This window comes from Oryza sativa, chromosome 1 (genome assembly GCF_034140825.1).
Source record: "Oryza sativa Japonica Group chromosome 1, ASM3414082v1".
Lineage (NCBI taxonomy): Eukaryota > Viridiplantae > Streptophyta > Magnoliopsida > Poales > Poaceae > Oryza > Oryza sativa.
This window is the reverse complement of record NC_089035.1, coordinates 19,016,497-19,032,751: the sequence shown is the minus strand read 5'-3', so window position 1 is coordinate 19,032,751 and position 16,255 is coordinate 19,016,497. Positions and strand designations below refer to the sequence as shown.

The following is a 16,255-nucleotide window of genomic DNA, read 5'->3' as shown; positions in this document are numbered from 1 at the left end:
AATGGCTCAGGAGGTGAGTTAAATGCCTGCATAGCTATGCCTGGTAGGATACTAATAAATACTATGTTATCCTACGAGAATATTCTATGAAACATTTATAGATGGGTTGAGCCAGCAAAAGGATTACCAATGGGTATTAAATATAGGTTTTATCTTCGACACAACTAGTACATTTTGTGAAATACTACTATATAAACTATCCTGGCATATATTTTGCATTATATTTTATTTGATAGTAATTGCCAAAATCACAATCGGTTAGGAGTCTTTATTTTTGTTCTTATCGGATAATATCAAAGTCTAGACCTAATAAATAATTAAATATATATAGACATACTATATTACACCAGTGACACGTTATATATAGTTAAAACGCGTCCAATGTTAGTAATTCTTTTAGAGAGTGAAATCATCACAAATTCTCCTATTAAGCCTATTAGTAAAATTTTTAATATAAGGTGTTTGAGAAACATATAGCGTGTAGTAAAAAAATACTATGTAAGGGCTGCGTCGTAGTTATTACGCATACAGCATATGTTTTAGTGCATCTCTATATATTGGTGTATTATTGTCTAACTATTTATAAATAATTTGCCTCTTTCTTAAGGCTATTTTTTTACTGAATTTATGTCGTGCCAATTCAACATAAGGCTTTATTTTATTAAGTTTTTTATCTATTTTTGCTTGACATTGTATTTTCATTGACAAAAGGTCTATTGAACATCTAGAATTTGTAGATGGATAAGACTGTTCCTGTTAGGTTTTGTTCTTACACTTTGCTCAAATGGTTGTCCCTCTTGTTTGTACTCTCATACAAGATTTATTTATTTAAATAAAAAATAAAAATGCCAAAAAAAGACAATTCCACTCGGATTTAAATCCTAATGGCCACACATATGCATATGTGTGATTGTATATGAATTTATATACTGAGCCCACAAATATTCCAAGCACGTATACACATGTGTCAGAAATTTAGTGTCGATATCGGCTTTTATTTCAGTGAGCATATGTTATGGTGACACACTTAGTGTGTTGGTGTGCCCATGTGGTACGGATATATAATGGTATGCATTGTGTACTACTATGTCACTAAAAAATTTTTTAGGAAAGCACTACTGTAGGGGAAGCCCCCACAGTTATACACATCACTAAAAATTAATAGAAACTATTTTTAACAGAGGTTTTATTTCTTCGATAAAGTGTTTTTTTTCACAATTTGGATATAACTAAAATATCGAATTTATTGTTAAATATATGCATTACAAGTCCGGTCAAGCTCATAACTTTTGGCATGTGAGAGTTGTTCGAATTTTGTGGTCACGGTACTTATGGTTAAGGAGAATTTTCTCTTTTTGCTGTATATAACAGGTTTCTACGCTGAAATTATTAGGGCGCCATGCGAGGAAATATAGGACAGAACTAATGTTTCTTCAGAAGTTTTGATCATCTATCAAAGTATTGTTTCGCTGGTTATAACAACGTTCCGTTTTTAGCTAGGGACCAATTAACAATGTCACTAATCCACAAGTGAAAAGATAAATTCGAACAAAAACGCCAAGAAAGTTGCGATTTCCTGATCATGTCTACTTATTGTTTCAAGACAAAGATGACAGATTTCTTGGCATATCCTTGTTATTGCACATCGGTTACGGTGAGAGGGAGGGAGAGGGAGGTGCAATAATGTCCTTGGTGCAGTTGGTGTTCTTCCAGTCTTTGCAGCACTTATACACTGTGCTCTGTCCGGGTAGCAACCATTTCCAGGGAAGCAGCAGTACTGCCCTCCACTTGACTCTGAGCACAGATCCACCGTGGACTTGTCACCATCCATGTCACTGGTGCTTTCAGCTGCCAAGTAAGAAAATAAAGGATGCAGTAGTGAGATTTGCTATTATTCTCTGTTCATGGTGCAAAAACAATCAACAGGATTCAAACTAAAATAACTTTTGATATAAACTCTTGCAGATAAGTTGACTTACATTGTGACAGAATGGCCAAGGATCCGAGGACAGCCAGGAAAAGAAGAAATACTTTGTGTCCAGCCATAGCAAATGACGCAATCTCTACCTATGACCTCTGTTAAGTTTCAAAGGGATCAATCTGTACGCATGGTACATATCCTCACAGATCCTTGTGCTCCCTAAGATATATAAAGCAAGGATGATTGTCTATGTTTATCATCTATTAATGGCGTCCAGGAGGTAGTAATATTCTTCCAAATACTCATCGTTCCTGATCCAAGTGTTTAATTTTACAGCTAATTAAGCTCTCGCTGGTACGTTACTGAAGAGTCTAAATTTGGTCATTCTGTTTTACCGCACAGGCATTCATTAGACCTGTCCTGAAAAAGGAAAACAAGTATCCATTTCGTTTCCAATATCATACTACCTGTCTTCTATCAGCCGCTCTTGTTAGGGTGTCCATCTGCATAAAGGATCATGGAATTGGGCGGATATGGTTAGAGCAATGGCTGAAAGAGAGGGGGGGTTTTACGGTACCCCCCACTACTACCTGTAGTAGTGTAGTAGGAGAACATCTGACGGTTGATTTTTTTGGGTATTTTTGTCCTTCTCTTAATTTTGGTGGAAGGGTATTACAGTATTTTCGCGTTCCAAAATCTGTTCGCTGGACCCGGCCGATTCAGGCGCTTCGCATCGCGTCGTTGGGGGGGGGGGGGGGGGGGGGGGGGGTTTATGGCCTCCATCTTCTCCGTCCCCCCGCTGCGCCGCCCCGCCCCGCCACCTTCGCGCGGCCCGTGGCGCTCCTCCCCTTTCACGCCGCCGCTCCGCCCCGCCACCCTCGCGCGGCCACGGCGTCCCTCACCTTTCACGCCGCCGCACTACCTCTCCACCCTCTCGCGGAGGCGGCGTTCCTCCCCTTTCACGCCGCCGCGCCGCCCCTCCACCCTCGCGCGGACGCGGCGCCCCTCCCCTTTGGCGCCGCCGCGCCTGCGTTGACCCTCCCCTTTCGCGGCGCCGCGCCGCGCCTGCACCCTCACTCCCGCGGCGACCCTCCCCTTTCGAGCCGCCGCGCCACCCCTGCGCCCCCGCGCTCCACGGCGCCCCTCACTTTACTTTTCTCTTGGCCCTAGTAAGCGCACAATTGTCTGATGGTAAACCCTCTTTAGAATAACATCATCAAGATATCTGAATTTTAAAAGTACGATTTGATCAAGAGAATGTCACCGAAATGCATTGATTTGTTTCAGGGAGTACTAAATATTTGAGTAACAAATCCACTTCACTTACTACTATTTTTTTTTGTTGACTGTTTATTCACCTAGTTTATATACAAATGGATATATGTTGTTCTGCAATTGGTAGCCCATACTCTTATTTGCACTGTACCTTGTTCAGAATACCACCACTGTACCTTGTTTGCACCTAGTCTGTTCAATTCAAGCATATTCCTTTTGATCATATGCTCAGTTGTAAAATCCAACCAGGAAGATGTCGTATAGGAGTGTGGTGTTGCCGGGAATATTACAGTCTCCTGTTAAATATGTAAATCGTCTAAAGATTTGTATATTTTTCTAGCAATGCTAATAAAGGAGCAAATCAGATAGCACTGAAACATCATTAAATACATGAAACCTAATCTGGTCTCAAACTTGGACTAAATTAAAGTTATTTCTCTGAACTTTCTGATGTTTCGGATCTTTTATTTCAGTAATCTCTGAACTCATGTTTGACATTATTTAAGCTTTTAGTTCCTGTGAATTGTGCTGATACACCGTCGAACTCCACATCTTCAGTGACTAGGAGCAAGCTAGCCGCTGCCTCCTTTAGATGTTTGTTGCACTGATAGGATATATTAGATTAATTCTGATTTTAGAATATATTGTCGATGAGTAGTTAGAAGCAAAATATTTGGTTTTGTCATATAGTTAAGCTATAAATTTTGCATATAAGAATAATTCGATCTGATCACTCGTAGCAATGTAGGAAGCATGGTTTGATGTGCTGGACTGGTGTGTAAATAGAGATTATAGAATTCAGATAGCACGTCATACTATTCATGAAATGAATAGGCAAAGGAAAAGAATACAACTTTAAGTTCTACGAATATAAATCTGAGTATTTTACTTCCATATAAGTACATTTTGGTAGTATTAAATTATGTGGTTTGACTTATTGTTGAATTTTGAAATTTTGAATTGCAGAATTTTGGCATGGCTGGCAATCACATTAGTTTGGAGGAGATCACAGAGTATGAGAGTGTGATAACCAAGGAGTTTAGAAGCGAGGATGAAGGATATAAGTTCTATAATGATTATGCTTGGTCGAAAGGTTTTAGCATCAGAAAGGACAATGTTAGGTACAATGGAGATGGTAAGGTGGTCTGGAGGCGTTTGTGCTGCTCATATGAAGGCTATAGGTTGTTGAAATACTTTGAAAGAACAGACCAAATTAGGGAGCCAAGGGCCCTGACACGTTGCGGATGTGAGGCCAAACTTGAGATACAGTTGAATGAGGAGATGGGGATTTGGTTTGTTAAAGATTTCAACGATGGTCATGCGCACCCACTTGCAAAGCATGACCAAGTGGCATTCTTATGATCCCATCGGAATCTAAGTGATGCTCAAAAGGCTGAGGTTGTAGAACTCGGGGTCAGTGGCCTTCGTACATGCAATATAATGGACGTCATGGAGAAGAATCATGGTGGTTATGATCAGGTTGGGTTTGTGTCTCGGGACTTGTACAACTTCGTTGCTCGTTACAAGAAAGAAAGAATTGAGGGTATGGACACTCAATTTGCACTGAGCCTTTTGAACGAACAGAAGGAAAGAGATGCAGAATTTTTCTTTGAGTACAATACTGATGCCGGAGGTCATCTGAAGAATATGTTCTAGGCCGATGCACAATCTCGGATCAACTATGACGCATTTGGAGGTGTTGTGGTTTTTGACGCCACTTACCGTGTCAACCGGTACAACCTTCCTTTTGTTCCTTTTATTGGTGTAAACCATCACCGTAGCACGGTTGTCTTTGGGTGTTGTCTGCTCTCAGATGAGACGGTTTCTTCATATGTGTGGCTGCTGGAGACCTTCATTAAGGCGATGGGTGGCAAGCATCCTAGATCGTTTATCACCGATGGGGACCTTTCCATGGCAAACGCCATCGCCAAGGTCTGTCCTGATGCAGATCATCGGTTATGTACATGGTACATTGAGGAGAACGCAAAACGCCATCTCCATGGGGATGCGCTCACCAAATTTCGTAGACTCGTCTACGAAGTAATGAAGGCCGATGAATTTGAGAGACGATGGTGTGCCTTTAAGAACAGGGATAATGTGCCGGAGAAGGAGTTATGGCTAGCCATGATGTATGCGCTAAGGGAAAAGTGGGCCGCGGCGTATACCGATGGGAGATATTTCTTAGGGATGAGGAGCAATCAAAGGAGTGAGGGTTTGAACTCAAGAATTCATAGTCATCTCGACAGGAAAATGTCACTGATCGATGTCATAGAGCATTTCATGTGCTGTGTGTCGCGTATGCGTAGAAATGAGGCTGAGATGGATGCTAGAGCATCACAATCGGTACCATTCACTAAAATTAGTGCTGCACGCTTTTTCACCCATGTCATTTTCAGGGAGGTAAGGGCAGAGATTCGGAAGATTTGTAAATGGGTGATTTTGGAGGTGAGGCAACTGGATGAGGCTCGAAGGTACAGTATTGCTTCGAAATATGACCATAAAGTGCATGGTGAAGTGAGTTGTAGTTTTGATGGTGCATTGTTGATGGGCGTGAAGTGTTACTGTCAGATGATGGATAGCAAAGAGATACCATGCTCACATATATTTACAGTTCTGAAGTATCTCCGAATTGACATTATTCCTCAGTGCTGTGTTGCGGTTAGATGGACATTGCAAGCGAAGGCAGCGTTCCCTTCAATTAGAACTGCAAATGTGCATGAGTGGTCCGAACAGATGGATCAGTACCGCCTTCTCCGTAACATAGCTAATGAGGCTTTAGTCAAAGCTTCTTTGAGTTTTGAGAGGTCACAGCAAGTCATTGATTTCTTTGAAAATTTTATGCGGGAAGGTGCCGAGAACGAGGGTAGCGTTAATGAGACAACACTTGGTCCTTTGCCGGCGCACTTCTCAGCGTCGAACCAACCCAGTGGTGAGAGAGTCCTCGATCCACATAAGATTGTTCCTAAAGGAAGGATTCCTTCTAAGAGATTGAAGCCGTGCCGTGAGTCCTACGCAAATAAGAGGGCTTCACACTAAACCTTTTCTTCCAACATTAATGTGACTTTTTAATTTTTGCACTTTATTATGTTGATTACTGGAACACAACTAGTGAAACACAGTTATGGAATAGAATGTGTTGCACGACAGGGGAGGGCTGTGCTTCTGTGTATTTCCAACATTGTCTCTGAATCTGTTCATGTAGTTGTTCAAGTTTTATGCTTATGACAGATTGGTGGTTTATTTACGACTGTGGCTGATAGATGTTTTAGGTACAATAGATAGGCCATTCCTTTTTCAACTTATCTCAAACAAACTCTTAACATTCAGAAGTTGGTGCTTTACTGAGGCACTTAATTTATTTTACATGTGTACAGAGGCAAATAAGCTGAAATGCTTTAGAACTATAAAACAATTCTTTGACAGAAACATTACAGAATTGAACTTGATTTATTCCAATTTCAGAAAATTACAGAATTGAGCTGCCTCCTGTGTCCTAACTTGACTGGTTGCTGCTTGGTTTCTGAAATTAGGTCCTGGATGAAGATCATGGAGTTGTGGTTTACCCTGTCTGGTGGTCAGTAGCTCCTCCTGCAGTTCAACGTTGGGGCGACGTCCCTGGGCAGCATAACTGTGGCGCACCTGGCTGCCCTGAGATGATTCCGACGGAAGCACACAGTTTTGTTGATTGCGTTGCAAGGCTGCAGTTCATTGCTGATTATTTATTATTAAAGGAGTGTAATGAACAAATAAATTTAGTGGCCTTTTTAAATATTAGGAATAAATGATCTGCAACTAGAATGGTGACTTCATTTTGGTGATGGTTGTGTGATGCTTTAATGGTGCTGTTGGCTAGAATGATGCTGTCGTTGATTCTGGAATGATACTGCTATTGTTGGAAATTGTGCTGCTGCTGCTGTTGCTGAAATGAAAGTGAACCGCTGCTGCTGCTATGAAACTGAACTCCTGCTGCTGCTCAAACTGGGCGGCTGCTGCTGCTGGTGAAACTGTAATGCTGCTGCTGCTGAAACTGTACTGCTGTTGGTGCTGAAATTGGCTCAGTTGAAATTCAGCTTCTAAAAATGTTGACCCCCTCCCAAAACAAGATGTGTACTTTGGAGAAAATTGATGAGAAATGTTTCCTCTTGATTGAGCAGACATTCATTGTGAAATAGCACTATAAACCATGTTTCTTCTATCAGAACACAAGGCTGAATGAAAAATGCCAGAGCAAGAGATCAATTGCATCTTAACTGTTTAGAGATGAAGTTCAGTGGACACAGCACCCAGCCACGTACTTGATGCATCTCGGTACGAACACTGTCACATGATCCCTCAGGAAATCAATTTCCACCTCAAGTTATTTGTCACAACGCATTTAAAAAAAAGAGCAGGGGTAATCCTGAGGTTGTGTTCCCTACAAACATACGATATATAAATATAATTTCACCTTCTATGAAAATACAATCGACTAACTATATCAATTTCTATATCATCAGGAGCTAACACATTTACCATGTTTTGAAAAGAAGGGAAATTCTATTAGTATATGAAGAAGTGAATTAGTTTTGTAACCTTCAAATTATACGGTAGAAAATTTAACCCATTAACCCTTGCATTTATGGTGCTAACCCAGATTCAAGAATCAGAAGTCTCATGTTAAAAATATTCAGAATACTGGAAAAAAATCCCCCAGATGTACTACTATTTTTAAGTAGTAGAGAATCATGGTTATTCGATCGACCGCATGCATATATTATTGCAGAACGTTATTTTCTTTAAAAAAAAAGAATAAGTTCCCGCATCTGACATCGTTGAATAACCAGATAGAGTATCATTTAATAAATAACAGATAGAGTTTAATATTAAAAAAATTACACCTAGCTTATTCGAAATGAACATCCGACAAGACAAACTAAGAATCTCCAAAATAAAACATCGCAATGATAAATGAACATCTAAGAATTTAATGAAAAAATCTCCTCCCAATGCAAAGCTGAACATCTTAGATTTCTTCGGAGATGGCCTGTACATGATTCTGAATTTTGTTGGATGGAGAGTTGTAAAGAATCGCTGCTATCTTTCTTCTGTATTCATCGATGTCTTCCTGCATAGATCACAACTATATGTTATCTCACGAGATAAAATAAATAGTTATCGTGTTTTACATCAAGTGTTACCTGAAAAAAAGTTTTAGTCAGACACACCCCATTCCAGTACTCGATGAACTTTATTATGAATAGTCCACTTGAGGTCCTACATAAAATTTTGACACAAATGAGTTATTCGGCAAGTAATTTATGTACACGAAACTCCAAATGTTGTGCGTACCTATCCTTCTTCCTGGCCAAGTATCGTATGCTTATATCCCAATTTGTGACATTGAAATCAGTCCACGTAGGATAATGAACATCAGAATCCATGGCAAGCTTGATGCATTTTTCTACTCCTTGCAACTATAACAAATTTAGATTTAGTATAATCGTGCACAAGAAAGACTAAACTCCACATGAGGTGAAATGAACATGTTAAAAAAACTTACAGCAAGCATTAGTTCAGTATGGTCCTTTACAGTGGTCTCCATTGATTCTAGTACATGGACTTATTGTTTAGTACCATCAACGATTGCTACATACCAGTTGCTTTAATGAAGTACATATTGGAAGGAAGACCTGCATCGATTTTTTTGCTTTAGTTAGAGATTAGAGATCCATGATGGCCAAAAAAATTTACAAGATAACCACATATTAATTACCATATCATGGCGTAAATATCTATGGCCAGCTGATTCGTGCATCATATTTTTATATCTATTGATATCCACCCCATCATAGAAAGCTGATAACATAAGCATAGACACGACTGACGCCCTCTCTATGTACGCATTTCCATCCACAACAGATTTTGTATGCCTGTAGTGTTCAACAAAAGCATCAATGGTCTACACAAGGGTACAATATTTATAATTAGCACCAAACATGACAGAAATAATTATCATAATGGAAATTACACACCTCTGGGCTAATGGATTTTTTATCATCGTCGTAACAATATAGTTTGGTCAGACACTCCAAATTTGCTCCTGTAAGCACAACATCGTCAATGTGCACGATGGTGTTCTCACGATCCAAAGATTGTATGTCTATTACAGTACATTGCTCTGGAAATGTTGCCTCGGAATCGAAATCTTTCTTATTTTCCACAAATGTCCTTCTATCATAATCAAACTTTTTGTTTGCTATGATAGGCCTACCATCCAGTCCATGTACTCGTTTTGCGATGGAGTTAGCGGGGTCAATGGAGATCTCTTTCTTGCGTGGATATCGTGAAACACCGTGAGTTAAATCCTGAAGCAAAAAATACATTGTACTTAGTTGTATAAAAAAATGTTGAACTATTATGAAAATAGCAAAATAGAATACCGCAATCTGTTGCATTTGGAGTTCTTGGACCATTAATATGTTGTCAAACCCTCTCCTCATTTCAGTTACTTCATTTGCAAAATGGTTAACTTTTTCTACAATCTCCACAGGCAAGTCAAATTGAATGTTGTTCAGCGAACCAGAAACCTAAAATATACAACAATAGTTAGCACTCTCATCAGGAATTAAAGTACAATTGGTACTTTGGTAGTGCAGACATATCATGGTATCAATATCAGAATTATCCAGAAGTTCGTATCGGTAATTTTCAGCAAATTTTTGCATTCCAAATGGTTGAACTGTAATGCTATTTTTTTAACTCATAAGCAGTGAAAAGATATGCATTGAATCAGCTAGGTTAAAATTATCATCTGACCTAGAAATACAGAAGAAAATCCATCGAGTTCAATTTGCAAATTGCTAGAGCCCCTGCTAGAATTAAACTGTATAAAGAAATCCATGACGGAGGTTCTGCGGCTGCTTCTTGGATAATTAATTACTTCTAATAATAATGGGAGACAACTAATCACCGGATTAGGGGCAAAACCAGCCCAAAAGTCAGAAACCATGGCCTCCGCCTAGATGGCCGTAGCAGCGGCGCCGCCCCCATCGAATGTGAAACAAAAACTATTCTAGAAAAACTTTTCTATGTATTTAATATTAGCTGAATTTGTAGAAAAACTATTTGGTGCATGTATATATGGCTATACATCTACATGGTTATTCGATCTAATAGGGGTCATGTATCGTGAATCGATAGTAATTGTAAAAAAAGTAATTAGAAATACCTTGAGATGTGTTTTTGCCGTAGAGTCCATGGCAGGACTGTCATCTTGACCCGTATGAACCGTAGAAAAGTCCTGGGATTGACGCCGCGATGCGGAGGGTGGCGACGGACCGGTCACGGGATCCATGATGGTCAATGAAGAACGGAGGCGCACGGAAGATAGGAGAAAGAAATGCTTTTTGTATCGCTGCGCCTTTCAGTTTTATACCAGTTGCCGCGGATGCGAACCGAACCCTTTTGTATCGCTGCGTCTTTCTGTTTTTTTTCTGTTGCCGGGGATTTAGCAAAAGATAAAGCTAATAACTAACTGGTAGTACTAGTCCGATAATTTCTTTGGTTAGATGGATCGTACGATTATTTTTTATGCTGAATTATCTGTTTTTTTTAAGCGACGGATTTAGAATAGCTAATAACTAGGGATGAAAACTATTAAGTAGTAAGTCCGGGGCACGTCGATTTTTAACTAATCAATGATTTCCGGTCGACCGCGCATATAATAAAGCGGAACGGTTTATTTCGAACAAAATAACTATTAAGTCCGGGACCTGATCGATTTTTAACTAATCAACGATTTCGGTCGACCGCGCGTAGAATAAAGCGGAACGGTTTATTTCGAACAAAAATAACTATTAAGTCCGGGCGCGGGTCGGTTTTTAACTAATGAACGATTTTTGGTCGACCGCGCATATAATAAAAAGTAGCGGATTATCTCGAGCAAAATAACTATTAAGTCCGGGGCGGGTCGATTTTTAAGTAATCAATGATTTCCGGTCGACCGCGCATATAATAAAGCGGAGAATGATTATCTCGAACAAAATAACAATTAAGTCCGGGGCGCGTCAATTTTTAACTAATCAATGATTTCCGGTCGATCGCGCATATAATAAAGCAGAGTGGATTATCTCGAACAAAATAACTATTAAGTCTGGGGCACATCGATTTTTAACTAATCAATAATTTTCGGTCGACCGCGCATAGAATATTCTCAAACAAAATAATTATTAAGTCCGGGGCGCGTCGATTTTTAAGTAATCAATGATTTCCGGTCGACCGTGCATATAATAAAGCGGAGAATGATTATCTCGAACAAAATAACTATTAAGTCCGGGGCGCGTCGATTTTTAACTAATCAATGATTTCCGGTCGACCGCGCATATAATAAAGCGGAGAATGATTATCTCGAACAAAATAACTATAAAAGTCCGGGGCGCGTCGATTTTTAACTAATCAATGATTTCCGGTCGACCGCGCATATAATAAAGCGGAGCGGATTATCTCGAACAAAATATCTATGAAGTCCGGGGCGCGTCAATTTTTAACTAATCAATGATTTCCGGTCGACCGCGCGTAGAATAAAGCGAAACGGTTTATTTCGAACAAAATAACTATTAAGTCCGGGCGCGGATCAGTTTTTAACTAATGAACGATTTCCGGTCGACCGCGCGTAGAAAAAGGCGGAACGGTTTATTTCGAACAAAATAACTATTAAGTCCGAGACCGGGTCAATTTTTAACTAATCAACGATTTCCGGTCGACCGCGCGTAGAATAAAGCGGAACGGTTTATTTCAAACAAAATAACTATTAAGTCCGGACGGTATTTTTTATCAGAAAAGAATAATTTCGGGTCTATCCGGACCGGGTCATATTTTTGATAAATAAATAATTAAGTCCGTGACCATCCAGACCGGGTCAATTTTTAAAAACATAATTTTTCGGTCGATCGCTCATACAATATAGCGGAAAGGTTTTTTGGACTTATATTATTTTAGGACATGATTGGTGACAGAACGTAATTTAGTTGGACCCACTACAGTTTTTTTACACACAGTATATCGGTATTACCTTTACAAAAAAAACAGTAAATCAATCATAAATATCTGAAACGATTGGGCCTGTAGTTCAGGAGGCCCAACACCGGACGCATGCAATATTTGGCACCCTAATGATTACGCCGCCAGTCTTTGCCATCATTAACCCTAATAGTGCTTCCAGATAAACGCCGTTGCGGCGTCGCCAGGTGACTTTCTTCCGGCGACACCTCCTCTCCGTCCGGGATCAACAGGAGACTTTGACTCAAGGTTAGTCTTCTCTTCGTTTTTAATTACACCGCCCAGTTGACTGTATCCATGGTTGGTTACCAAATGGAACAGCGGCGCATTCCATTTGTATCCATGTATGTGTGTGTGTGTTGAAGAAAGCCAGATAGGAGGTACAACGTGCGCACATGTATGTATTATATCTTGATGTTAAACTGCACTTTTGGCCACAAAAATACATTGCACAATACAACGAAATGTCTGTCAGTTAAAGCAAAAATAGCCGCCCTGACATTCACACATGTGCGCACGAGGTAGATGGTTGTTGTGCCTGTAATTATTTACAACTGGATGAATAAGCCGCGTTGCAATATAATTATTAAAACTATAACAAAATGATACTTATGAATTTTGAACCTAAAAAATAATTGAGATTGCATTGTGTTATGAGAGAAAAAAGAAGAGATAATTTGAACCATAGATCTATCATCGAAAGGCTTGTGGCTTACTGAGAGAAGAGAGAAATAGCATTAAGTACACTTAGTGCTATTGAACTATATAAGTATATAGGATTCGTGGCGTGCTGTACACAACAAACTAGAAATTAACCCACTGTTAATATACGACCGAATTAATTCTCCAGATCAGTCCATGTTCTACGCTTTTCAGTTTTCATAGTTAGAAAGTAAACCCCTGGTCTCATTGTAGATTTTGAATTTTTGTAGTTGCTCAAGTAATATCTCTTAATTAACAATGTATTAACGCATGCATTACTGTGTAAATGTTTTTAAATGATTTAATTATTCTGAACGCATCGCAGAATATAGTCATTGATGATACCCAACTATGAGCCGCCAGCGAGAATGACAAAGAATAATATTCGAGCCAACAAACCGGTAAGCAACTATTCTTAGGACTTAACGATCGCTCTCTATGCAATAATGAACTAAATTGTGATGTTTATTATCGCAGGGAACGCAAGTATGCTCACAAGTAGCCTACTGGAAATTCATACAGACTCTGGACAAAGACCAGCTGCAAGCCATAGATGATCTAGGATTTGGGGGCTTAACAAAAATGAATGGAGTCCAAATTCGCCGGATTTTATGCAAGCAAATTGCTAGGGAGTATGATGAGCATACTGGAGCTTTCAATATAAATGGAACCATGCATGAGATAACCATTGAAGATGTAGATCACATACTCGGCGTGCCATCAGAAGGTGTTGAACTGGTTGAAGTGCCACAAGCAATCCAAGCTGACGTTGATGACCCAAAGGAGAAAGAAAAAAACGAAGCTCTACAGGCAACAAAGGCCGCTCTGTTTGCATTATATAAAGACAAAAGGGAGACTAAGATAACTCTGTCAGCCTTGCGGGATTCATTGAATTTGAATAAATCTTGTGACGATCACTTTAAAAGGCAGTTTGTGCTATATACAATTGGTCTGATCCTATGTCCTACAACTGAGAGATTCGTCCATTCAGATTACCTAAATCTACTCATAAATATAGCAGATATAAAGAGAACCAACTGGGCTAGCTTAACCCTAAACCATCTGAAGAGGTCAATCGTCAGTTTCCAGCATGATAAGGTCAATCTTAAGGGCAACCAAATTCTTCTACTGGTAGCTGTAATTTCAATTCAAGTTATGGTTTATGCTTGTATGGTGTGACTATAGAAAATTTTTTAAAAAAATTTCTTTCAGCTTTGGTACTAGGAGAAGTTTCGAGTGAGTCACATACATCCTTCCATAGATTACACCGGACGAGACAGACCACTGATACAATACTGGGATGTGAAGAAAGCCAGAAAGCGTGAAAAAATCCTGTATGGAGTAGGACAGGTAATTCGTGCGTTGTAATTTTTGCACACATAATTAGGACAATGCCTAGTATTAACAATTTGTACACATGTTTCGAACATAGATTGTGAATGATATCAAGCTCCCAATCGAGGCCACCAAAGAGTATACCACTAAAGATCACTCCGGAACAGATGCCAACCAACCAAGTAACATGGTACATACTGAATTGTTTTTCTAAAATTTTTTAAGTTGTTTTCTAATTATTTTTCCATGCAGGATAATACTAAGGCACAGACAACAGATATGGTGGATGTCCAGTTGCAGCTTAAAACAATGAATGAACATTTAATCATATTAAGAAAAGAAATTCAGGTACGAGTTGAGAAGTACAACTATCAGTTATCATGAACTAACTATTTTACGTATTAACATTTGTGCATGCTATTAAATCAACAGCGTATGAATGCAAGAAAAACAAACCAATCCTTAAGGAGTCGTCGCAAGTCGACGCACCTGGTGTTAGGATGAAGTCCAACAAAAAACATGGCATGACACATGCATCGCCCCCCCCCCCCCCCCCCCCCACAACAAAAGGTATCAAAAAAATTCTATAATGATAAGTAACTCTATACGATTTAGAAACTTGTTGTAACCGAAAATTGTTCATCATAACTTCCTGTAGCAGGCCAAGAAGAAAAAAGATACAAGTAACTCGCCTATTGCAAAAAGGGTGCAAACAACAGGAAGGGCCCGCACATCAACTGTACAATTAAACACTGACTTTGTGTACCCAGAGAACCCCAAGAACAAACAGAAGGCAACTCCAGCCCCCCCCCCCAATACATTCCGAAGGCATGCCTTGCACAAATGCTTCAAAAATTTCGTAACACAACATTTTATATTTGTCATTGAAATTAATTGGGTTGTGATTGCAGAGTTTACATGCACCGAAGAGGATGAGTTCCTCATCGACTACATTAACACTTCACCGCCTGACCGTGTTTTGGTGAGATTGGAAGGATTGCTCCTTACAAGGGAACAATTGCAACCGTTGACAAATCGGTTCTTGCCCGATGGTGAAGCTAGATATGTTATTGACGAAGTAACATCGTACTTACCCTCTATTGTATCATTAAATTATAATTGTTATGTGTACTAAATTATTCAAAATGTAGATCATCGACACATACATAATGTACCTGGAACATAAATACCTTGAAGAGTCACAAGCTCGCAGAAGAGTATATATGATGAAAACGTTCATCACAGGTAAAATATCGATTGACTGCGTGCACGAAATCTCCAAGCGGCAGTTGGAAAAGGGATATATATCAAGAATTACTAACCAAATTGCCCAGAACGAACAGGTAAAACTATTTTATTTCAGTTAAAAAAATTTGCTCGGCATAACAGAACTAAACAAAGCTTGAAAATGCAGATCTTTATCCCTATAAATAGAAATAAGAATCATTGGTACCTGGCTGTCGTCCATGTTAAGCAACGCCAGATTCAACTACTGGACTCATCACCTAGCACCGGTAAACAAGACACGGAACTGACATTAGTGGTGGGCCCATAATATCCCGTACTACTTTCTACTAGTAAATAACATCCCTTCCGATTTATTCATATTTCGATCTCCTGCATGATCAAAGCTGAAAGGAATGGAGAGATATTTCGAAATATCTGGATACAATGAAAGATCTAACCAAACTATCTGGCCGGATTTTGATTTGTCGACTTGGCCTGTGTTCAGTGTGACAAGCATACCCAGGCAGAAAGATTTGTATGTTACTCTTCTTGGATTAAATGCAATTATCTTTGTTACAAAATTAATTGTTATGTTAAGGATTATCTTTCTATAGGTCTTCATGTGGTCTCTTCATGCTGAAGTGCATGGAACACTGGAATGGATCAAAGTTAACCACAAAATTTAAGCAGGTATGTAGTTTACTACAAAAGCATGTATGTAATGCAATCAATTCAAATTTAAGGCTAAAAAACTACATC

The 16,255-nt window shown here is 39.3% G+C and overlaps 2 protein-coding genes and 1 non-coding gene across 8 annotated transcripts; 2 read left to right on the top strand and 1 right to left on the bottom strand.

Moving 5' to 3' along the window:
- The first annotated feature begins 2,687 nt into the window (after positions 1–2,687).
- Positions 2,688–7,095, top strand: LOC9271442 (protein FAR1-RELATED SEQUENCE 12). 6 transcript variants are annotated; one of them, XR_010737109.1, is made up of 3 exons: positions 2,688–3,090; positions 4,163–6,465; positions 6,727–7,095. XR_010737109.1 is itself a non-coding variant. In XM_066304922.1 (3 exons), exons 2-3 carry the CDS (start codon positions 5,060–5,062, stop codon positions 6,735–6,737), a joined length of 1,077 nt encoding a protein of 358 aa, XP_066161019.1. In that variant the 5' UTR covers positions 2,688–3,090; positions 4,163–5,059; the 3' UTR covers positions 6,738–7,095. The 6 variants fall into 6 exon arrangements, 4 of the variants coding, with proteins under 4 accessions (XP_066161019.1, XP_066161017.1, XP_015621876.1 ...); XR_001542591.3 differs by having other exon boundaries at positions 2,688–3,112; XM_066304922.1 differs by having other exon boundaries at positions 4,163–6,125.
- LOC136355344 (protein FAR1-RELATED SEQUENCE 5-like) lies at positions 4,172–4,852 on the top strand. Its single transcript, XM_066307835.1, has 2 exons — positions 4,172–4,488; positions 4,576–4,852. Exons 1-2 carry the CDS (start codon positions 4,172–4,174, stop codon positions 4,850–4,852), a joined length of 594 nt encoding a protein of 197 aa, XP_066163932.1.
- Positions 7,096–8,012: 917 nt separating the features above from the next.
- On the bottom strand, positions 8,013–9,134 carry LOC107275969 (uncharacterized). Its single transcript, XR_001547610.3, has 5 exons — positions 8,949–9,134; positions 8,736–8,865; positions 8,525–8,649; positions 8,374–8,449; positions 8,013–8,300 (listed from the first exon to the last, which is right to left on the bottom strand). It is a non-coding gene; the product is annotated as an uncharacterized protein (transcript).
- Between the last annotated feature and the right edge of the window lie 7,121 nt (positions 9,135–16,255).

What these genes read in the sequence shown, in the direction of transcription:
- LOC136355344 (XM_066307835.1), top strand. Translation starts at nt 4,172, where the DNA reads ATGGCTGGCAATCACATTAGTTTGGAGGAGATCACAGAGTATGAGAGT. An exon ending in AATGAGGAGATGGGGATTTG is followed by an intron (nt 4,489 to 4,575) that starts GTTTGTTAAAGA and finishes TCGGAATCTAAG; the next exon opens with TGATGCTCAAAAGGCTGAGG.
- LOC9271442 (XM_066304920.1), top strand. Translation starts at nt 5,060, where the DNA reads ATGGGTGGCAAGCATCCTAGATCGTTTATCACCGATGGGGACCTTTCC.